Source organism: Caretta caretta, chromosome 4, assembly GCF_965140235.1.
Source record: "Caretta caretta isolate rCarCar2 chromosome 4, rCarCar1.hap1, whole genome shotgun sequence".
NCBI classification, from domain to species: domain Eukaryota; kingdom Metazoa; phylum Chordata; order Testudines; family Cheloniidae; genus Caretta; species Caretta caretta.
This window is the reverse complement of record NC_134209.1, coordinates 108,458,142-108,474,377: the sequence shown is the minus strand read 5'-3', so window position 1 is coordinate 108,474,377 and position 16,236 is coordinate 108,458,142. Positions and strand designations below refer to the sequence as shown.

Genomic DNA, 16,236 nt, shown 5'->3' with positions numbered 1-16,236 from the left:
GGCACTTTGCAGAAAGTGCCAAAAAATATGACAGTAACTTCTTTGAGAATGGAAATATATTACACTGAATAATGTAAGAAACAGGCAGACAGACTCTGTAATTTCTCCTTATTAGTAATGTAGTTTTTCCCACAAAGTGTGAAAAGCAGACCCCTGTCCCTATATAGAAACAAGTCTCTGCTTGTGTAGATAATTTGCAGGACCGGGGCCTGAACTATCATTGGGAAGGAGTTATAGCTAGAATATATAAAATCTTACAAAGTAAACTGGTAAGGATAAATGGGAGGAAAAGCTTTTGACTTCCAAATAGAAGAACAAGAATGGAATGAGAGAATAATGTATACAAGGAACAATGCTGTGGCCTGCAACTTGATGGAAACTCAGTATAAATTGTTATATAGATTCTATTAATCTCTTGCAGTGCTATGATCCATGAAATTACTGCCAGGCAAGCAGTGCAGGAGAAATTGCAAATAAAAAGAGAATGTAGATAGGTTGGTATTGCCTGAAAATACAGAAATATTGGTAGAGGATTATAAATGTTGCTAACAATATCTTTGGAATAAGAAATGCTTTACTCCCCCAAAGGAGGTATTATTAGGAATAGGTAGTATAATACTGAAATAATAAATGCTTGTAGAAATGTTTCTAGCAAGAAACCGTATTATAGCAAGGGTTTGGATGTCTAAGGCCTGGTCTACACTACAAAGATAGGTCAACATAAGCTGCCTCGTGTTGACCTAGTTATGCATGTGTCTATACTGAAATGTGTTTCCCACTGATATAAGTGCCCCATTATGCCAACATACTAACACCACCTCCCCAAGCAGTGTACAACCATGGTCGACGTATGGAGGTCAATGTAATGCGAGTGTCAACCATAACAGTTTTTTTCAGCAACTGTTTCTCAATAAGTGACACTGACCTCTAGTCACAATTGTGAGCTCCACTACTCAGGTGTCTCATAGATCGGTAGTCCCCGCCTTTAAAACATCTGCAAATTTTTGAAATGCCTTTTCCTGAATGCCCAGCTGAGCTACCACACCTAACAGCAATCCATTGTTGCGTGCAAAAGTCCAGCTGATTATTTGGCTACATAATTCAAATGTGCTCCTGCCTGGAGTAGACAGGAGAAATTGTATCTCCTGGGCCTGTGGAAGAAGGCTGTGCAACTTTTAACCAGCTGTTAAGACATCGACAAGCAGATTGCTTGTGGGATGCAGGAGAAGGCATACAACAGGAACCAGCAGCGGTGCACAGGAAAACCAAGGAACTGCAGCAGGCATACCAGAAGGCCAGGGAGGCCAACAATCGATTGGGTGCAGAGCCACAGACATGATGCTTTTAAAAATAGTTGCATGTCATACTTGGCAGAGACCCCACACACCTCCATGGATACCTCTGAGGAGCCTGAGTCACAGGCCCTGCCATGATCTGCAAGGAGAAGGAAGTGGACAAGGAAGAGGAGGAGAAATATGGGGGACAGGCTGCTGGGGGATCCGGCTGTGCAGCGAGCCAGGACTTTTGTTGGACTCTACCACAGTCCTGCCAATTGAGCATGGGCAAGCTTGATGCAGGGGAAGGAACCTCAGGTAAGTATGTAAATAAATTTTCCATTACAGGGATGGTGCGACTCAAATTAGTGGGACATAAATTTTGAGCTTTCATTAATTTATTTGCACTAGAACAGGCAGTGCTACAACCGAGAGAGAGAGTTGCTATCTGCTTTTCATTTCCCTGTAGAGTTTGGGAGCCATGTGGAGCAAAGCAAATGCAGACCCTTGACCTCCAAGTTCAATAGTCTCGGGCTCGACTGCCATTGCAGTCAATGGAGAGCTACAGCATAGTGCCTTCCTACATGTCCCCTCAGCATTCCTCAGGGCCAGCAAGCCTACCCCTACCATTCCACACTGAGGGAAAGCTTGGACAACCATAGCTTCACATACACTGACCTGCAAGAGTCACAGCTGATTTATGTGTAGCTACAGTTGACATCAGTGTTTCTGCCTTTGGTTAATTTATTAAGGTTCTTAATTTTTTAAAGTTACAATGTATTTCATTTTAAATTCTTCATGAAAATAGTCAGTAAAACTATTTTGTTTTGAAAGTAATTCATCTTTGTTAGTTTACAAAACATGCAAATAGTGGTCTTGTACACTCACTACCCATCGTATCACTGCCAAACAGTACTGCAAATGTAAATGTACAGCAAACCCCCCCCCCCCATAGTAATAGGTGCACTGTCATTAAGGCTACAATTTAGTCATAGGTATTTTTAGTAAAAGTCATTGACTGGTCATGGGCAATAAACAAAAATTCATGGCCTTTGGCTTGTCCATGACTTATACTATAAATACCCCTGACTAAATTTTGAGGGATGGCCTAGGGGGTAGGCCGCTGCTCGGGGTGGGGTGGGGGGGAAGCAGCTGCTCCAGGACTGCTGCCAGGGGCCACTGAGCAGTGGCTGCTCCGGCCACCCCTGAGGCTGCCTGTGGAGGGGCAGGACTGGGACCACTGCTGGTGGCCACCCCTGGGACTGCTGCTCAGGCAGTCCCTGGGGCCAGCCACACTGGCTGCTGCTTGGACGGTCCCCGGGGCCAAATGCCCAAGTGGTTTCTGTGGCCAGGTGCCTGAGCAGTGGCTGATCTGGCTGTCCCTGGGGCCACCTGAGCAGCTGGCCCTGGGGTCAGCCACACTAGTTGCTGCAGAGGTCACGGAAAGTTACGGAATCTGTGACCTTCGTGATAGACACAGAGCCTTAACTGTCCTTGATATATGCACAGATGTGCAGTAAGCCCCACACTATTCCTAACAGGCCCACAAACTGCCTCCCCAGGTTGAACACAGTATCACAGTACATTGTCACTTGCTGTTAAGTGCTCGTTCAAGCCTTCCCTAAGCTTTATAGCTACTTGTTGAGCTCATCTATAGCCCTTGGGTCTGACTGTTCAAACTCCGCAGATAGTTGCTCCACATCTTCCCTCCACCCCTACTGCATGTTTTCCCCATTTCCCTACAAATATTATGTAGGACACAAGAGAGAGTTATTACCAGTGGGGTATTTTTCTCACTGAGTCCGATCTGGTGAGTAAACCATGTCAGTGCCCTTTCACTCTACCAATAGCACATTCAGCTGTCATTCTGCACCTGCTGAGCATGCGTGGAATCTTTCCTTGCTGCTGTTGATGTGACCGATGTATGGCTTCATGAACCAGGGGAGCAATGGGTAGTCTGGATACCCCAGCTCACTGTTGGCATTTCAACATTGTCACAGACAATCCAGCAGTCAGGAAAGTAAGTCCTTGCTTATAGCTTTCTGAATAGTATATGTTCTTAAAGATGTGAGCGGCATGCACCTTCTCTGACCAGCTAATACTGATGTCAGTGAAGCGTCCCCTGTGGTCCCCCAACACTTGTATAACTCTGAAAAAGTAGGCCTTTTTGTTGATGTACTGTCTGGCAAGGTGGTCTGGAGTCAAAATGGGAATGTCCGTGTGGCCTATTGCTCCACTGCAGTTTGGGAACCCCAGAGCTGCAACTCCATACACTATGTCTTGCACGTTGCCAACAGTCACAGTCCTGTGTAGCAGGAGACAATTAATGGCCCTACACATTTCCATGACAACAGTCTCCACTATGGCTTTTCCAACTCCAAAATGACTTCCCACTGACTGGTAGCAATCTGGCACGCCAGGTTTCCGAAGTGTGATCACCACTCGCTTCTCCACTCTCAGTGCAGCTCTATTTGGTGTCCTTGCGCTTGATGTCTGGGACAGTTTGGCACACAGATCCAGCCACTGCTCATCATCCACAGTCTGTGTTATGATGTGACCCCCAAGTCACTATTTGTTTCTTGGGGACCAGAAGGGGCACACCACCATCTGCAGCTTCTCCATGAATGCCAACAACCTTGAATTGGTTCTCACTATGTCCCACAGCAACCTGACCGCCTGGAAATCGTCACGTTCTCCATGCGTTCTTCTTGTGGCTCCACAAATACTGAAGGATAGTGCATCCTGTGGTTGCCATGCTTGTGATAATAGTGCAGAGCTGTGTAGGTTCCTATGCTACTGTCAGAGATGGCAGACAGCGACAAGTCCTGCATCAGTTCATGAAAATTTGAAATTAGGCACAAAAACTATGGCACAGAGATATTATGGGATGGAGAACATTGACTTACGGGAAGTTGAGCCATTGTTCCAGTCACTGCTGCGAGATTCGTTCCTGCCCCACCAGGCATTGCCACAACTACCCAAAAGTCAGTGTGCTGAACAGTGCAGGTTGCACACTGGGATACCTACCCATGGTGCACTGCATTGTATTGACACAAGCATTTCCTGTGAGCATGTGCTGCGTCGATGCAAGGTGATAAGTCTGCAAGCGCACAAGCGATATTCTAACTGTGGCAGCTGTATGTTGATGTAATTTGTCTCCTTGTAGTGTAGACATGGTCTTTGACTCCCCTTATTATATGTCCCAATCATGCAAACACATGTTATTAGCCCCGTTGAGTGCATTGGGATTACTCATGCATACGTATGTGCAGAATCGGAGCCATAGTAAGTGGTTAAGTAGTATTTAGCACTTGGTGAATTGAAGTGTTGGGAGTTATTCTTTTCAAAGCATACTGAAGAACTTGAAAGCAATGAGGACTCCTTTCTTAAGTTACACAGCAGAACATCCTCAAGCTCTAAATAATTTAAATTTTAAATTGAACTAATTTTGATTGAGTATTTTGAAGAGAGAACTTGAGGGTGTTAAGTGTCAGAGTGAAATGGATAATTCTTTAGTGTGTGTTTCAGACTAATACTGGGCATCATTACATAAATTTATTTTTATTTTAGTATCTGCTTTCTTAGGTATTCTAATTTTTTAAATTGAAGGTCTGTTTGACTAATGTGAAACAGAGGTGTTCTGACAAGGAAAAAATGGAAATTGAAGATTAATAACAAATTGAATATCTTGAAAATAGGTATTTGGTTTGTATAAAATGTGGGAATATGGCTTTAATAAGCTGAATTTATGTATGTGCATCAATGTGTGTATGTGTATTTAAAAGTTGGAAGATATTTCTCACTAAATTAGCTTTTTTTGGATATGATTAAATTACTTGACAGCATCCATGTAAGGGTAATCACATTGGAATTACATTTGTTTCACTTTCTTTTGAGATCATAGTACGTTAACACTCTTGAAATCAGTATAATCTTTCACTTGTGTTTGGTTTTTGCAGGAGGGAGATATCAACTAGAGATAAAAATTCCAGAAACATATCCCTTCAATCCTCCTAAGGTAAACATTTTTGTGGATGTCTTTCTTATGTCATGTCATCTGTTGTATTTCTGTGTAGTGGACTTCCTCTTCAGTATTTCTTTATTTTTTCAGAGTCCTTGTTTTCTATTTTCTAACGCTTTCTGGATAGAGGCAGAAGTGGAGCAAACATGCAGCTCCTTCATCACTTCCTGTCAAGAGTCTCTGATAAACGAGCTTGAAGATTGCTCTTATTTGATTTGGAGAGGATTGTTCATATTCAAAACAAAGGGTTGAATCTTGTTTTTTAAGAAAAGCTATATTAGGCCCATATCATGTGCTCCTAGTAAAGAAGTAACACGTTGCTTGAGCTCCATATGTTGTATTTGGGTTGAACATTCCAGGTCTATAGTAATAACTAAACTATAGATGGCTGTTTTGGTTCTGTTGTGACTTGAGTGATCATCACATGCAGGGCACTCTTACTACAGCTATTACAGTGGAATGGACAGGAATCACTTCACTTGCATTCTGTTGCCATTTGGGAAAATGATGATCATCAGACTTAGGTTTGGAGCTGTTTGCAAGGGAGGAATACTCCCCCACACACACACCAAAAAAAAAAAAAAAAGAAGGAAAGGAAAGGAAAGAAAAACAGAAGCCATCCTGACAATAGTTAAGAGATTCTCAGGTGAAAGATGGAAGTACAAATACCAACACATTGAGAGTGCACTCCTGTCTTCCAGCTGCCAGAGGGTATGTGTGCTTCAAATTTATTGGACACCAAGTAGGTGGAAGAGGATTCAAAGCCCCCAAACAGGGCCCTTAGATAGTACCTTATAACAATGGTAGCTCTTTTCCTCTTATATGTTGGGGCCTTGAGTCTAGCATTCTCACCATGTTGTTGCCGTTGAACTGTAACGGTGTGGGCTGTTCCTGCAGCCCCTCGTGGCCTGGGGAAGCTGTGTGGCACCATGGCTCAGTTTCCCCTTTTAAATCTGCAACTGACTGCACTCTCCCCTTGAAGTAGGGCTGATCATCGTGCCCACATTCTCCATCATATGAAACATTAGCTTCTTCACCACCTACACCAGATTAGTCTTTAATAGTAGTCCAAATGACCACAAACTTAAAAAGGGAAAACAAAACTTTCTACCCAGCTATGATGCATATGGCTTACCACCTAGAGACTTCATTCCTCAGGGACTGCTGCAAGGTGATTGTCTGTATCTGCAGCCCCCCTCAGCGGAGCCACTTGCCAGCTTTTATAATCATTTACTCCTTCCCAGCTGGGTTTGATAATTGACCAGGGCTGGCTTACCCTAAGCCTCTGGTCCTTAAAGGCACAGGCTACCATCTTATATTCATCTTGCTGGCAGGTTGTCTTGGTAGAACTCTAAAGTTTTTTCAGCCTTGAGAAGAAATGTCTCAAGGTTCATCCTTGTAGGACAGACTGTAATAGTGTGACCACTTCTCAGTGGACTGAACATATTATGGATCCATCTCCCTTTCAAATCATACTGCAATTGTTGATTGCCTGACATCCGCCTGGAAATTACACTCATTCCTTGCATGGGGAGAATTACTTGTATGACATGGGGAATATAGTGTGTGTGTGTGTGTGTGTGTGTGTGAGAGAGAGAGAGAGAGAAAGGACACATACAATTCGTTCTCTCCCATGCAAATTTTATTGCACTCTCCAATTCTGTCTCCTCTCCCTTTACATACACTCAATTCATTGTCCCCATTTAAATTTCCTGGATCCCTCCTGCCCAGACCTACTGTCTAGGCCCTGATTTCTTCCTCCCTCCCTATCTTTACAAACCTTAAAAACCCTGCTTCTTGGTGCTTTCTGCAGGTCTCATGCTTCTGCCAGCTCCTTCTCCCAACTCTGTACTCCTGTGTTCTAGCCAGGTCCCTGGAACCAGTGTCTCCTGACCCAGCCATCTGATTCCTTAAAATCCGCCCCCTCCCCAAACCTAGCTCTTGTTTGGCTCCCTTTCTCAGTCCCTAAAGCACCTCTTTGGACTGGATCCTGGATCACTTCACTCTGGCCTGTATATGGAGGGTTTGATGACTTTCTTGGGTGGGTGGCTTCTAGCTCTGGTAGTGTGGATTTTTGGGTCTGGAGTGAGACTGGATGGAGGAGGGAAGGGTCTTTTTATAAAATGGAAACTTCCACTGTTGGTAGCTCCTTCCTTCCACATGTGTTTTGGCTGGAGTTGAAACAAGGAGTGGATGCAGCAGCCCCAGGAGTTTGTGGACCACAGCGTAGTAACTGCTGCTTTGGGGCTTGTTAGCCTCTTTCTTCAACATCTGTAGAAGAGCTGCTTGGATCTCTCAGTGCACAGGTGCTCAGCCTTGTTGTTAATCCTAGGAATGTGGTTTTGTAGTTCCTTATTAGTTAAATATGTGCTCATAGTCCTTTTCTGCGGAGTTTGAAGGCAGGCTGGTCTGAGTGGGGCTCCGTGTATAGACTACAGTTGCTAGTGCTTAGTCCTTTATGCTAGTGTTCACAACTCTCTCTCCTCTGAAGCTTCGATATCCAGAATGTACTTTGTCAGCCATTAATTTCTCATAGTAAATGAAGAATAATATTTAGCACTTACATGGGTCTTTATATTTTCAAAGTGATTTACAGACACAAGCTGTTAATAAATGGCTCCATTCTCAAACTCTTCCATATTTTCTGTTCTCTGAAGGCAGAGCTAATATGTTCTTGTCTAAAGTTTATACACTGACACACTGAGAATAGTGTAGAGAAGGCCTTAAAGCAGAGTTGCTTTGTGTGGTTGAGGAGAGAGTGAGCTCTTTGTATCCAAATGAAGTTGGGGAAAGGCCTCAGTGTAAAATTGGAAAGAGGGCCTTGTGTCCTAGCCCTGGGATCCTGTTCTCTGGACGGAACAAGATTCCTGACAAAAGATTCTCTACAGAAATTTACTATAGTGAAGCCTGGTGGCATATGCTATTTCATGTATATCTTGTGTTCTCCTGTGTCCCAGGGCTATCTTAAATTAGTACTTTTTCTTTCCAAGATTAATTCAAATAACTTACTGTATGTGGTAGTTCCAACTTTTTAAAAGGTATTTTGAATGTCTTGTCTTTTGTAGACTATTTAATAGCTATATTAAAAAAAAATCTTATGTTATATTCTAGGTGCGGTTTATCACCAAAATATGGCATCCTAACATTAGCTCGGTCACTGGGGCCATTTGTTTGGATATCCTGAAAGATCAATGGTAAGATTCTCCATACAGTTCACAGATTTGAACACTAACACTAAAGTGCAGATCTAACTTGGAGAACAGGCAAAAGCACATACTGTAGAAACTACAGATGTCAAATGAAGAGCAGTATGGCTCCAGAGTTTCAAGCATATTCTTAAAGCTTATAAATACTTTTATATAGTATTTTGAGTTGCAGATAGTATCCTTATGAAGTAGGGTTTTTTGGAAAGTATTGAACGCACACAGTCCAAGAAAGAGAAACGAGGAGAAAAGCTCAGGTATTTTAAGGTACATAGGTAGAAGATGAATGTCTAATTTCATGCATAAATACTTGCTATTTTGTGGTGTTCATAATCCCTTTATGCACAAGTTCCCCACCAACCCCTTCAGTAACAAATATTACAGATTCTTCACTGTGGGGTTCTCTTCTTGCTCTACCTGCCTCACCTGATGGCCAGCTTAGGTGCAAGCAGCACAGCAAATTAAAATACGTACCTTCATTCTGCTACTTTGCTAGCACTTGGCTTAGAGCAGGGAAAGGTACTATAGGGTGGATGGCGATATTTGGAGTGGAAACTTTAGGTTAGCAGCAGTAGGGTATGAAGTGGAAACATCAGAAATTGAAAAGTAGTGGGAAGCAATAAGAAAGCAGGAAGCAAAAGAAATGGACAGAAAAGAGAGAAAAGCATGGGGCAATATTGTGTATTGCATTAACACTGTTGATTATCCACTAGCCAATGCTTACTTGTAAGGCATTTGGAGAAATGTAAAAGTGGAATAGGACACTTGCCCTTTACTTCCCGGTCCACTCCTGACATTTTATTCATCGGTATACTTCTGAAAAAGTTCTAATTGCCAAAGCATGTGGAATGTATCTGCGAGTAATCCATGGTATAACTACTGAACTCTTCTAGGTTTTTTAAAAAGGTGCGTTTGTTACGTTTTAACTTCTAAATTATTTTTGACTATCTTCTATTCAAGTTAATGTTCAATATTATACCTTGTACATATTAATTTATGAATAGCACATGTAACCCACTGGTCAGTGTATATTATGCATCCCCCCCACCCCCCTCTCTGATTCACAGATAATGCGTTTGTCAAGGTCATGTTTTCAGTCCCCACTTACATTATGGCTGCCATCTTGGCCAGGGATCAAACCACGGACCTCCATAGTGGAAAGCTTGAACTAAAGAGCCTGGCTCTGTAGTTGGGGGATGTAATATTCTCATCCTTCGTGGATCAGGTGCAGAAAGAGAAACACATGAAGTGGGTTATCGTAACATTGAACAAGTTGTGGGGCAGTGTACTATGGTATCATTTAGTGTTTTACAGCTGTATTTTGATCTGCTGACATTAACAGACTTTTGTATTATTTGGGACCATTTTTTCCCACTTTTTCGGTCTCAAAGTTGATTCCTATTTCTGACAGAAAGTGATCTTTCACCCTGTACATAAGAACTTAAGAGCTGCCATACTGGGTCAGACCATGGCCCATCTTCCCCAATATCCTGTCTCCGACTGTAGCCTATACTGGAGATTCTGGGGGAATGTTCAGAACAGGGCAATTATGAAGTGATCCACCCGTCTTTCTCTCCTGGCTTCTGGTAGTCAGAGGTTTAGGGTTGCCCAGAGCATGGGGTTTTGTCCCTGACTATTGTGGCTAATAGCCTTTGATGGACCTATCCTCCATAAACTTATCCCGTTCTTTTTTTAACCCAGTTATACTTTTGGCCATCACAATATCCCATGGCAATGAGTCCAACTGTTTAGGTGTGCACTGTGTGAAAAAGTACTTCCTTCTGTTGATATTAAACCTGCTGCCTATTAATTTCACCAGATGACTCCTGGTGTCTAAGAGAGTATAAATACCACTTCTTTTATTCATTTTTTTTCTACACCATTCATAGTTGTATAGATTTGTATCATATTTGTTTCAGTCATAAACTGAAGAGCCCTAACCTTTTTTAGTCTCTCCTCATGTGGAAGGCATTTCATACATCATTTTTGTTGCCCTTTTCTGAACCTTTCCTAATTCCACTATATCCTTTTTGACATGGTGCAACCAGAACTGGATATGATATTCAGGGTCTGGGTGCACCATGGATCTATATAGTGGCATTATGATATTTTGTCCTATTTTCTATCCCTTTCCTAATAGTTCTTAAGATACTCTTAGCCTTTTTGACTGCTGGTGCGCATTGAGTGGAAGTTTTCAGGGGACTATGCATAGTAACACTAAGATCTCTTTCTTGGTGTTAAAAACGAATTACTAATTACAATAATTTCAGTAGCCTTGTGGGGAAAGGAGATTATCAAAGATTTTTGAAAGTCCAGATAGATTGTCTTCTGGTTCTCCTTTATCCACTATTTTGCTGACATGCTCAAAATATCAAGGCCAGTATTTTAAAAAATAGGCATCCTAAATGTTAGTCTGTGTCTGTGTTTAAGCACCTAAATATGTCACAATTTCGCAAAAGTGCTGAACAGCCAACAGCTCCCACTGAAAACTGAGATGCAGGAATTTTTTTAACAGAAGTTGTGCTTATTTTTCCTGTCATGAAATAAATCTAGGAGTTTTGACATTTGTCTTTTGATAGTGCCTCATCTTCGTTTCTTGAAAGGTGTAGGCTTTTATAGGTATCTCCCCATACTTGGTATATGTTCTTCTTAATTAGTGTCTACCTTGGAAAAGGTTTGCCTTTATGGCTAATGCACTGACATTGAACCTAGGTCTCCTGACTCCCAATTTCCAGTTCCGCCACCCACCCTCTGTGACCTAATCAGTGTTGGCAGCTCTTGTAATTTTACAACAAATCTTGCAATGTTTGGTGGTGGGTTTTTTTTCTTGGTCCCAGCTTCGGGAGTCAAATGATTACATGAGAATTTCACCTTTCATTTAAGAGTAAGATAAGTTTCTGTCCCTCATTGCTGCAGATAAAAGCTGAAAAATGTGAAACATAAAGGGTCAGAATTAGAAGGCAGATAAAGAACTAAACATTTATTATTTTTAAAACTTCATGGTTTTTTTGAGGCCTGACTTGTGGTAATTGAACACTTGACGTTGGCAATACTGGATGTTGGGCAAGTGACTTAATCTCTATGCCTCAGATCCCCATTTGTAAAATATTGGTAATATTTTTTTCTTCTGCTCTTAGTATGATGATTCTGTTTACATTGAAAGTCATTTAGGGCCTGGACAGTCTCTCGCTATATGATTTGTATGGTGCCCATCATAGTAGGGCACCAATTTCTATTGGGGCATGTAGGTGCTACTATAATTATATTGCTCTTAATAACTATCAGTGGTTGTTTGAATTAGAACAGTTGTGGAAGAATCTTCCAGAAAGTCTTTTTATTTTTATTTCTGTTTTCCATTACTGCTGTTCAAAGATTTATGTTGTAGTGGCCACATAAGACTGAATGAAGAAAAGGAGTACTTGTGGCACCTTAGAGACTAAAAAAATTATTTGAGCTCTAGGTGCCACAAGTACTCCTTTTTTTTTTTTTTTTGCAGATACAGACTATAACACGGCTGCTACTCTGAAATAAGACTGAATGTAGCTTCTTACTGAGTCCACTCATAGTATTTCAGTCAGAGGCAGTTGCTTGAGGGTGCTGGGAATGCTTTTTTAGTGCTTCTGGCTCCTTGGTGGCTGGAGGGAAAAGATTGGCTTATAGGTTACCTATGTGGTTATAGGTAGGCTCTGTTGGCGGGTGAACTCCACCCAGTCCTTTCTTTTTTTAAACAGCCTGGTGTAAGGTTAAAAAGGAATACAATCCACCTCATGAAAGTGGTTGCTGGACCAGTATGAATAGTGACACTGTTGTGTTTTAAAAAATAGTTTACTGCAGAATTTAACTTTATGGTGACATTTGCTAATTTAACTATACTTAGACTGAGAAATACCACAATACATTTACTTATGTGAGTGGGATGAAAGACTGTATTTTAAAAAGTGACAAACATGAAAAATTCTTGATAAATAACTCAATGTTTTAAATGGATTGCACTCAGTATTTAAGGTAGAATGGACAGCTACCAGGCTTGAATGTTTTATGCACTTGGTTCTGGGAGTTATAGTTTATAAGTTTTTCTTGTCAGATATTTGAAAAGAATTACAAGATCTGATTTTGAAGCATAACTTTAACTTGGAATGGTCTTACTAAATATTTCTATTGTTGCCATTATAATTAAAACTGGGGTCAAATTCTGACGGACATCTGTGACATTGAGGTCTGTACGAGTTACAACTGTGTATATGAGGGAAGAATTTGGGTCTAAATGACTTGATAGTTTTTTTGTCTTTAGGGGGTGTGAGGGTATAAACTGGGTGTGACAAACTAGCAATATCCTGTAATTGTTGGAACAAATCTTATGGAATTAAGATAAACTTTATTGAATTTACTTAAGCCTTACTGAATTAGGCTTTTGGAGTACATTGTATTAAAAATGGAATTGTTTGTATTGTGGGATTGCAGGTACTTTCCTAGGTAGGAAGGCAGATGTTAATGTACATCCTCCATTATCAACCCTTTGAAGTCACCTCCCTGAAAAAGTTTGCATATACTAATTCAGACTGGATTCACCAGGGACCAACAGACAAGGCTATTTATCCAGAAACCTTGGTTTTAAACTGGCTCTTGGCTGTCTTCCTGATCCAGCAAACGCACAGGATGCCTGGTCAAAGGAGGGCCCCAATTCTTAGGGTACAGTTGGAAGAGCTGGGCATACTGAGTTCCCATAAGATTGAGGGCTGGTTCTGAGCTGAGGCTGTAATGAACTTGTGATCACAAAGGAAACCCTGGGTATGAGGTGTTGGAGAAATGCTCCTGCCAGTGCCCATGTTAGAGTTGGGGTAATGTGAGATAAGCTTATTAGCTAGGGTTGCCAGTTTTCTAATCGCACAAAATTGAACATCCTGGCCCTGCCCCTTCTCTGAGGCCGTGCACCCTGCTCACTCCATCCCCCTCCCTCCATCACTTGCTCTCTCCCTCACTCTCACTTGCTCATTTTCACCGGGCAGGGGGTTAGGGTATGGGAGGGGTGAGGGCTCCATCTGGGGGTGCTGGCTCTGGGGTGAGGCCGAGGGGTTTGGAGTGTGAGAGGGGACTCTGGGCTGAGGTAGGGCATTGGAGTGTAGGAGGGGTTTCGGGTTCTGGGCTGGGGGTGGGGCCAGAAATGAGGGTTTCAGGGTGTGGGAGGGAGCTCCAGGCTGGGGCAGGGGTTGGGGTACAGGGGGAGTGAGGGACTTGGGGTGCAGGAAGGGGCTCTGGGCTGGGGCAGGGGGTTGGAGTGAAGGCTCCGAGCAGCACTTACCTCAGGCAGCTCCCTGGAAGTGACTGACGTGTCTCTCTGGCTCCTAGGCAGAGGCATGGCCAGGTGGCTTTGCATGCTGCTCCTGCCCACAGATGCCAAACCTGCAGTTCCCACCAATGGGAGCTGTGGAGCCAGCACTCGAAGTCGGGGCAGCAGGCAGAGCCCCCATGGCTGCCCCTATGCCTAGGAGCCAGAGTGACATGCCAGTAGCTTCCTGGGAGCCACATGGAGCCAGGTAGGGAGCCTGCCAGCCCTGCACAAATTGGACTTTTAATGGCCCAGTCAACTATGCTGACCAGAACTGCTAGGGTCCCTTTTCGGTGGGGTGTTCTGGTCGAAAACCAGACACCTGGCAACCCTATTATTAGCATGTGTATAGGTTCTTTTATTGTTTGTAATATTTTATTCTGTAATACTTTTTATCATAAGAATAAAGTAGGCTTGTGTAGGAAGTGCTATTGTGCCTTATAATTGTAGCAATTATACCTATTAACCATCTCTGAAGAGAAAGCAAGCAGGTGTCCTTAGGCATCTTGTCTGTGCTAGGAATGACACAGTGAAGGCAGGGAACTATGCAGCTGGGAAATACCTTGGTCAGAAGGGAGAGAGATGTGGGGTCTCCACCCAGAAAGGCAGTGTCTGGGGAGCTGGAAGCTTGAGAGGAGGTCCCCTTGCTGGGTCATTGAGGATAAATAGAAATGTAGTTGCCCTAAACTGTAATGCTGGGCTCATTTTCATTAGTTTTATTTGTGGCTGGTACAACTTCAAATAGTTGAATATATTTGTACAGTTGTATTTTTTTCTGGGATAATGGCTTTCATATTCTAATGAACATGATTAACATAGTGTTATTAGCTTCAATACTAAATTTCCTCTTGGCAGGAGATTTTTGCAGCTTGCAAAGTAGCTTCTTTGAATGATCTTGTAGTAAGCCTAATGAATTTCTCTCAGTGGTAAGTTTTTGGAGCTGAAATTCTCTGCAGCTGTGGATACTCATGCTTGTGAATTTGTAAATACTCCTTTTACCTCAGCTTTGAATACAGGCTTGTTAAATAACCTCTTTCAGGTAGAGGTACTTTAATGGTGGTCTGTTCAAGAGATCTATCAAGCAGTCTCACCACACAACGTGTTGATGTTTCAGGCTAATATTCTGCTTTACTACTATGAGAAACTTTAGGCTTAAAGAAAAATTAATTTATCTGATATTGCTCCTTAACTGGCATTAAAGACTCAACTTTATATGAATACCTGGAACATCTGTTAGATATTTAGATATCTAAATGTTAGAAGTTAGATATCTGCAGATATTTGTAATGGTTGTTTCACAACGGGAATATTCTAGTGGGAATATACAAGTGTGCAGTAATGGTCTTTGTGGTAAGCTTTCTTGGGCAGTCTAATGTTGTTGAGTTTTCAGTCATGTTGTTTGATGTGGACTTTATATCTACCATTAGCCTTTATAAATAAGATACTGAGCATCCTAATGTTTAGGTTGGAAGAGCTTTTCGGTGGGCTGTATGGTCTGTCCCTTAGCATCATGGCAGAAGCAACGGTATTATTCTCAAATAATTCCTAATAGGTGTTCAGACTTGAATATCTCCCATGATGGCGACTTCACAATCACATTTTGCAGCTAACTTCATTATCTCACCATTCTTCTTAAAGTTGTTTCTAACCACCAACTTAAGCTTTCCCTTTTATAATTTATACCCATAGCTACTTGTTCTGCTCCTCTTTGCTAATGAGAGCAGCTGATGCTGACTTTTTCTAATCTCCATCTATATATTCGTGAGCAGCCATATCTTTTCCCTCTTTTCTTTAGATGGCTAAGAGGACGAAAAAGTGCCTTGTAATTAAGGGAATTAGGAAGCAAGAATTCTATTTTAAGCTGTCCCACAAACTTCTTGTTTGGAGGTTATTTAGCTTTATTTCATAGATATGGAAACTAAAGCATAGAGATGAAAAATTTATCTTGCAGGTGTTGAGGCTATATCAGTATTCATAAAGCATGTTGATACCCTGAGAGTGGAAGATGTTACGTTAGTGTAAAGTGTTTGTATTAAATATGACCAGTTTTTTGTAACCATTCCTTATTTTCCAATGTTTTTATTGTGGAGAGGCACGGCTGAGAGATGGGACTTTGAAAATAGCTGAAATCACATTTTAAACCAGTTAATTTTTTCGAATGTGTAGCTGAATCAGTTTGCCTATAAACTTCAGATTTGTAAAATTCAAGAGTCATTTGAGAGCTAGCGCCTAGGACTATATTTGATTGGATGAGGTGTTTATCTGTGGCATTGCTCACCTTAGAAATTGGAATGTCAGAAGTCCATCAAGTCCCAACACACTTTATGAGAAGTTCATCAAACATCTGACAGACTTGACCAAGCGTTTCATGGGACTGACAGTCCCTAACATCACAGACAGCATGGTGTGCGT

At 41.9% G+C, this 16,236-nt stretch overlaps 1 protein-coding gene across 4 annotated transcripts in view; it reads left to right on the top strand.

Moving 5' to 3' along the window:
* Positions 1-16,236, top strand: part of UBE2K (ubiquitin conjugating enzyme E2 K) — a 64,371-nt gene that overhangs the window by 32,740 nt on the left and 15,395 nt on the right. For 3 of the 4 annotated variants that reach the window (XM_048848536.2, XM_048848538.2, XM_048848537.2), the window contains 2 exons: positions 5,234-5,292; positions 8,407-8,489. The exons of the other annotated variant lie outside the window; for it this stretch is intronic. In XM_048848536.2, coding sequence (XP_048704493.1) covers positions 5,234-5,292; positions 8,407-8,489 — 142 coding nt within the window. The remainder of the gene's footprint in view (positions 1-5,233; positions 5,293-8,406; positions 8,490-16,236) is intronic. 4 annotated transcript variants of the gene reach the window in all.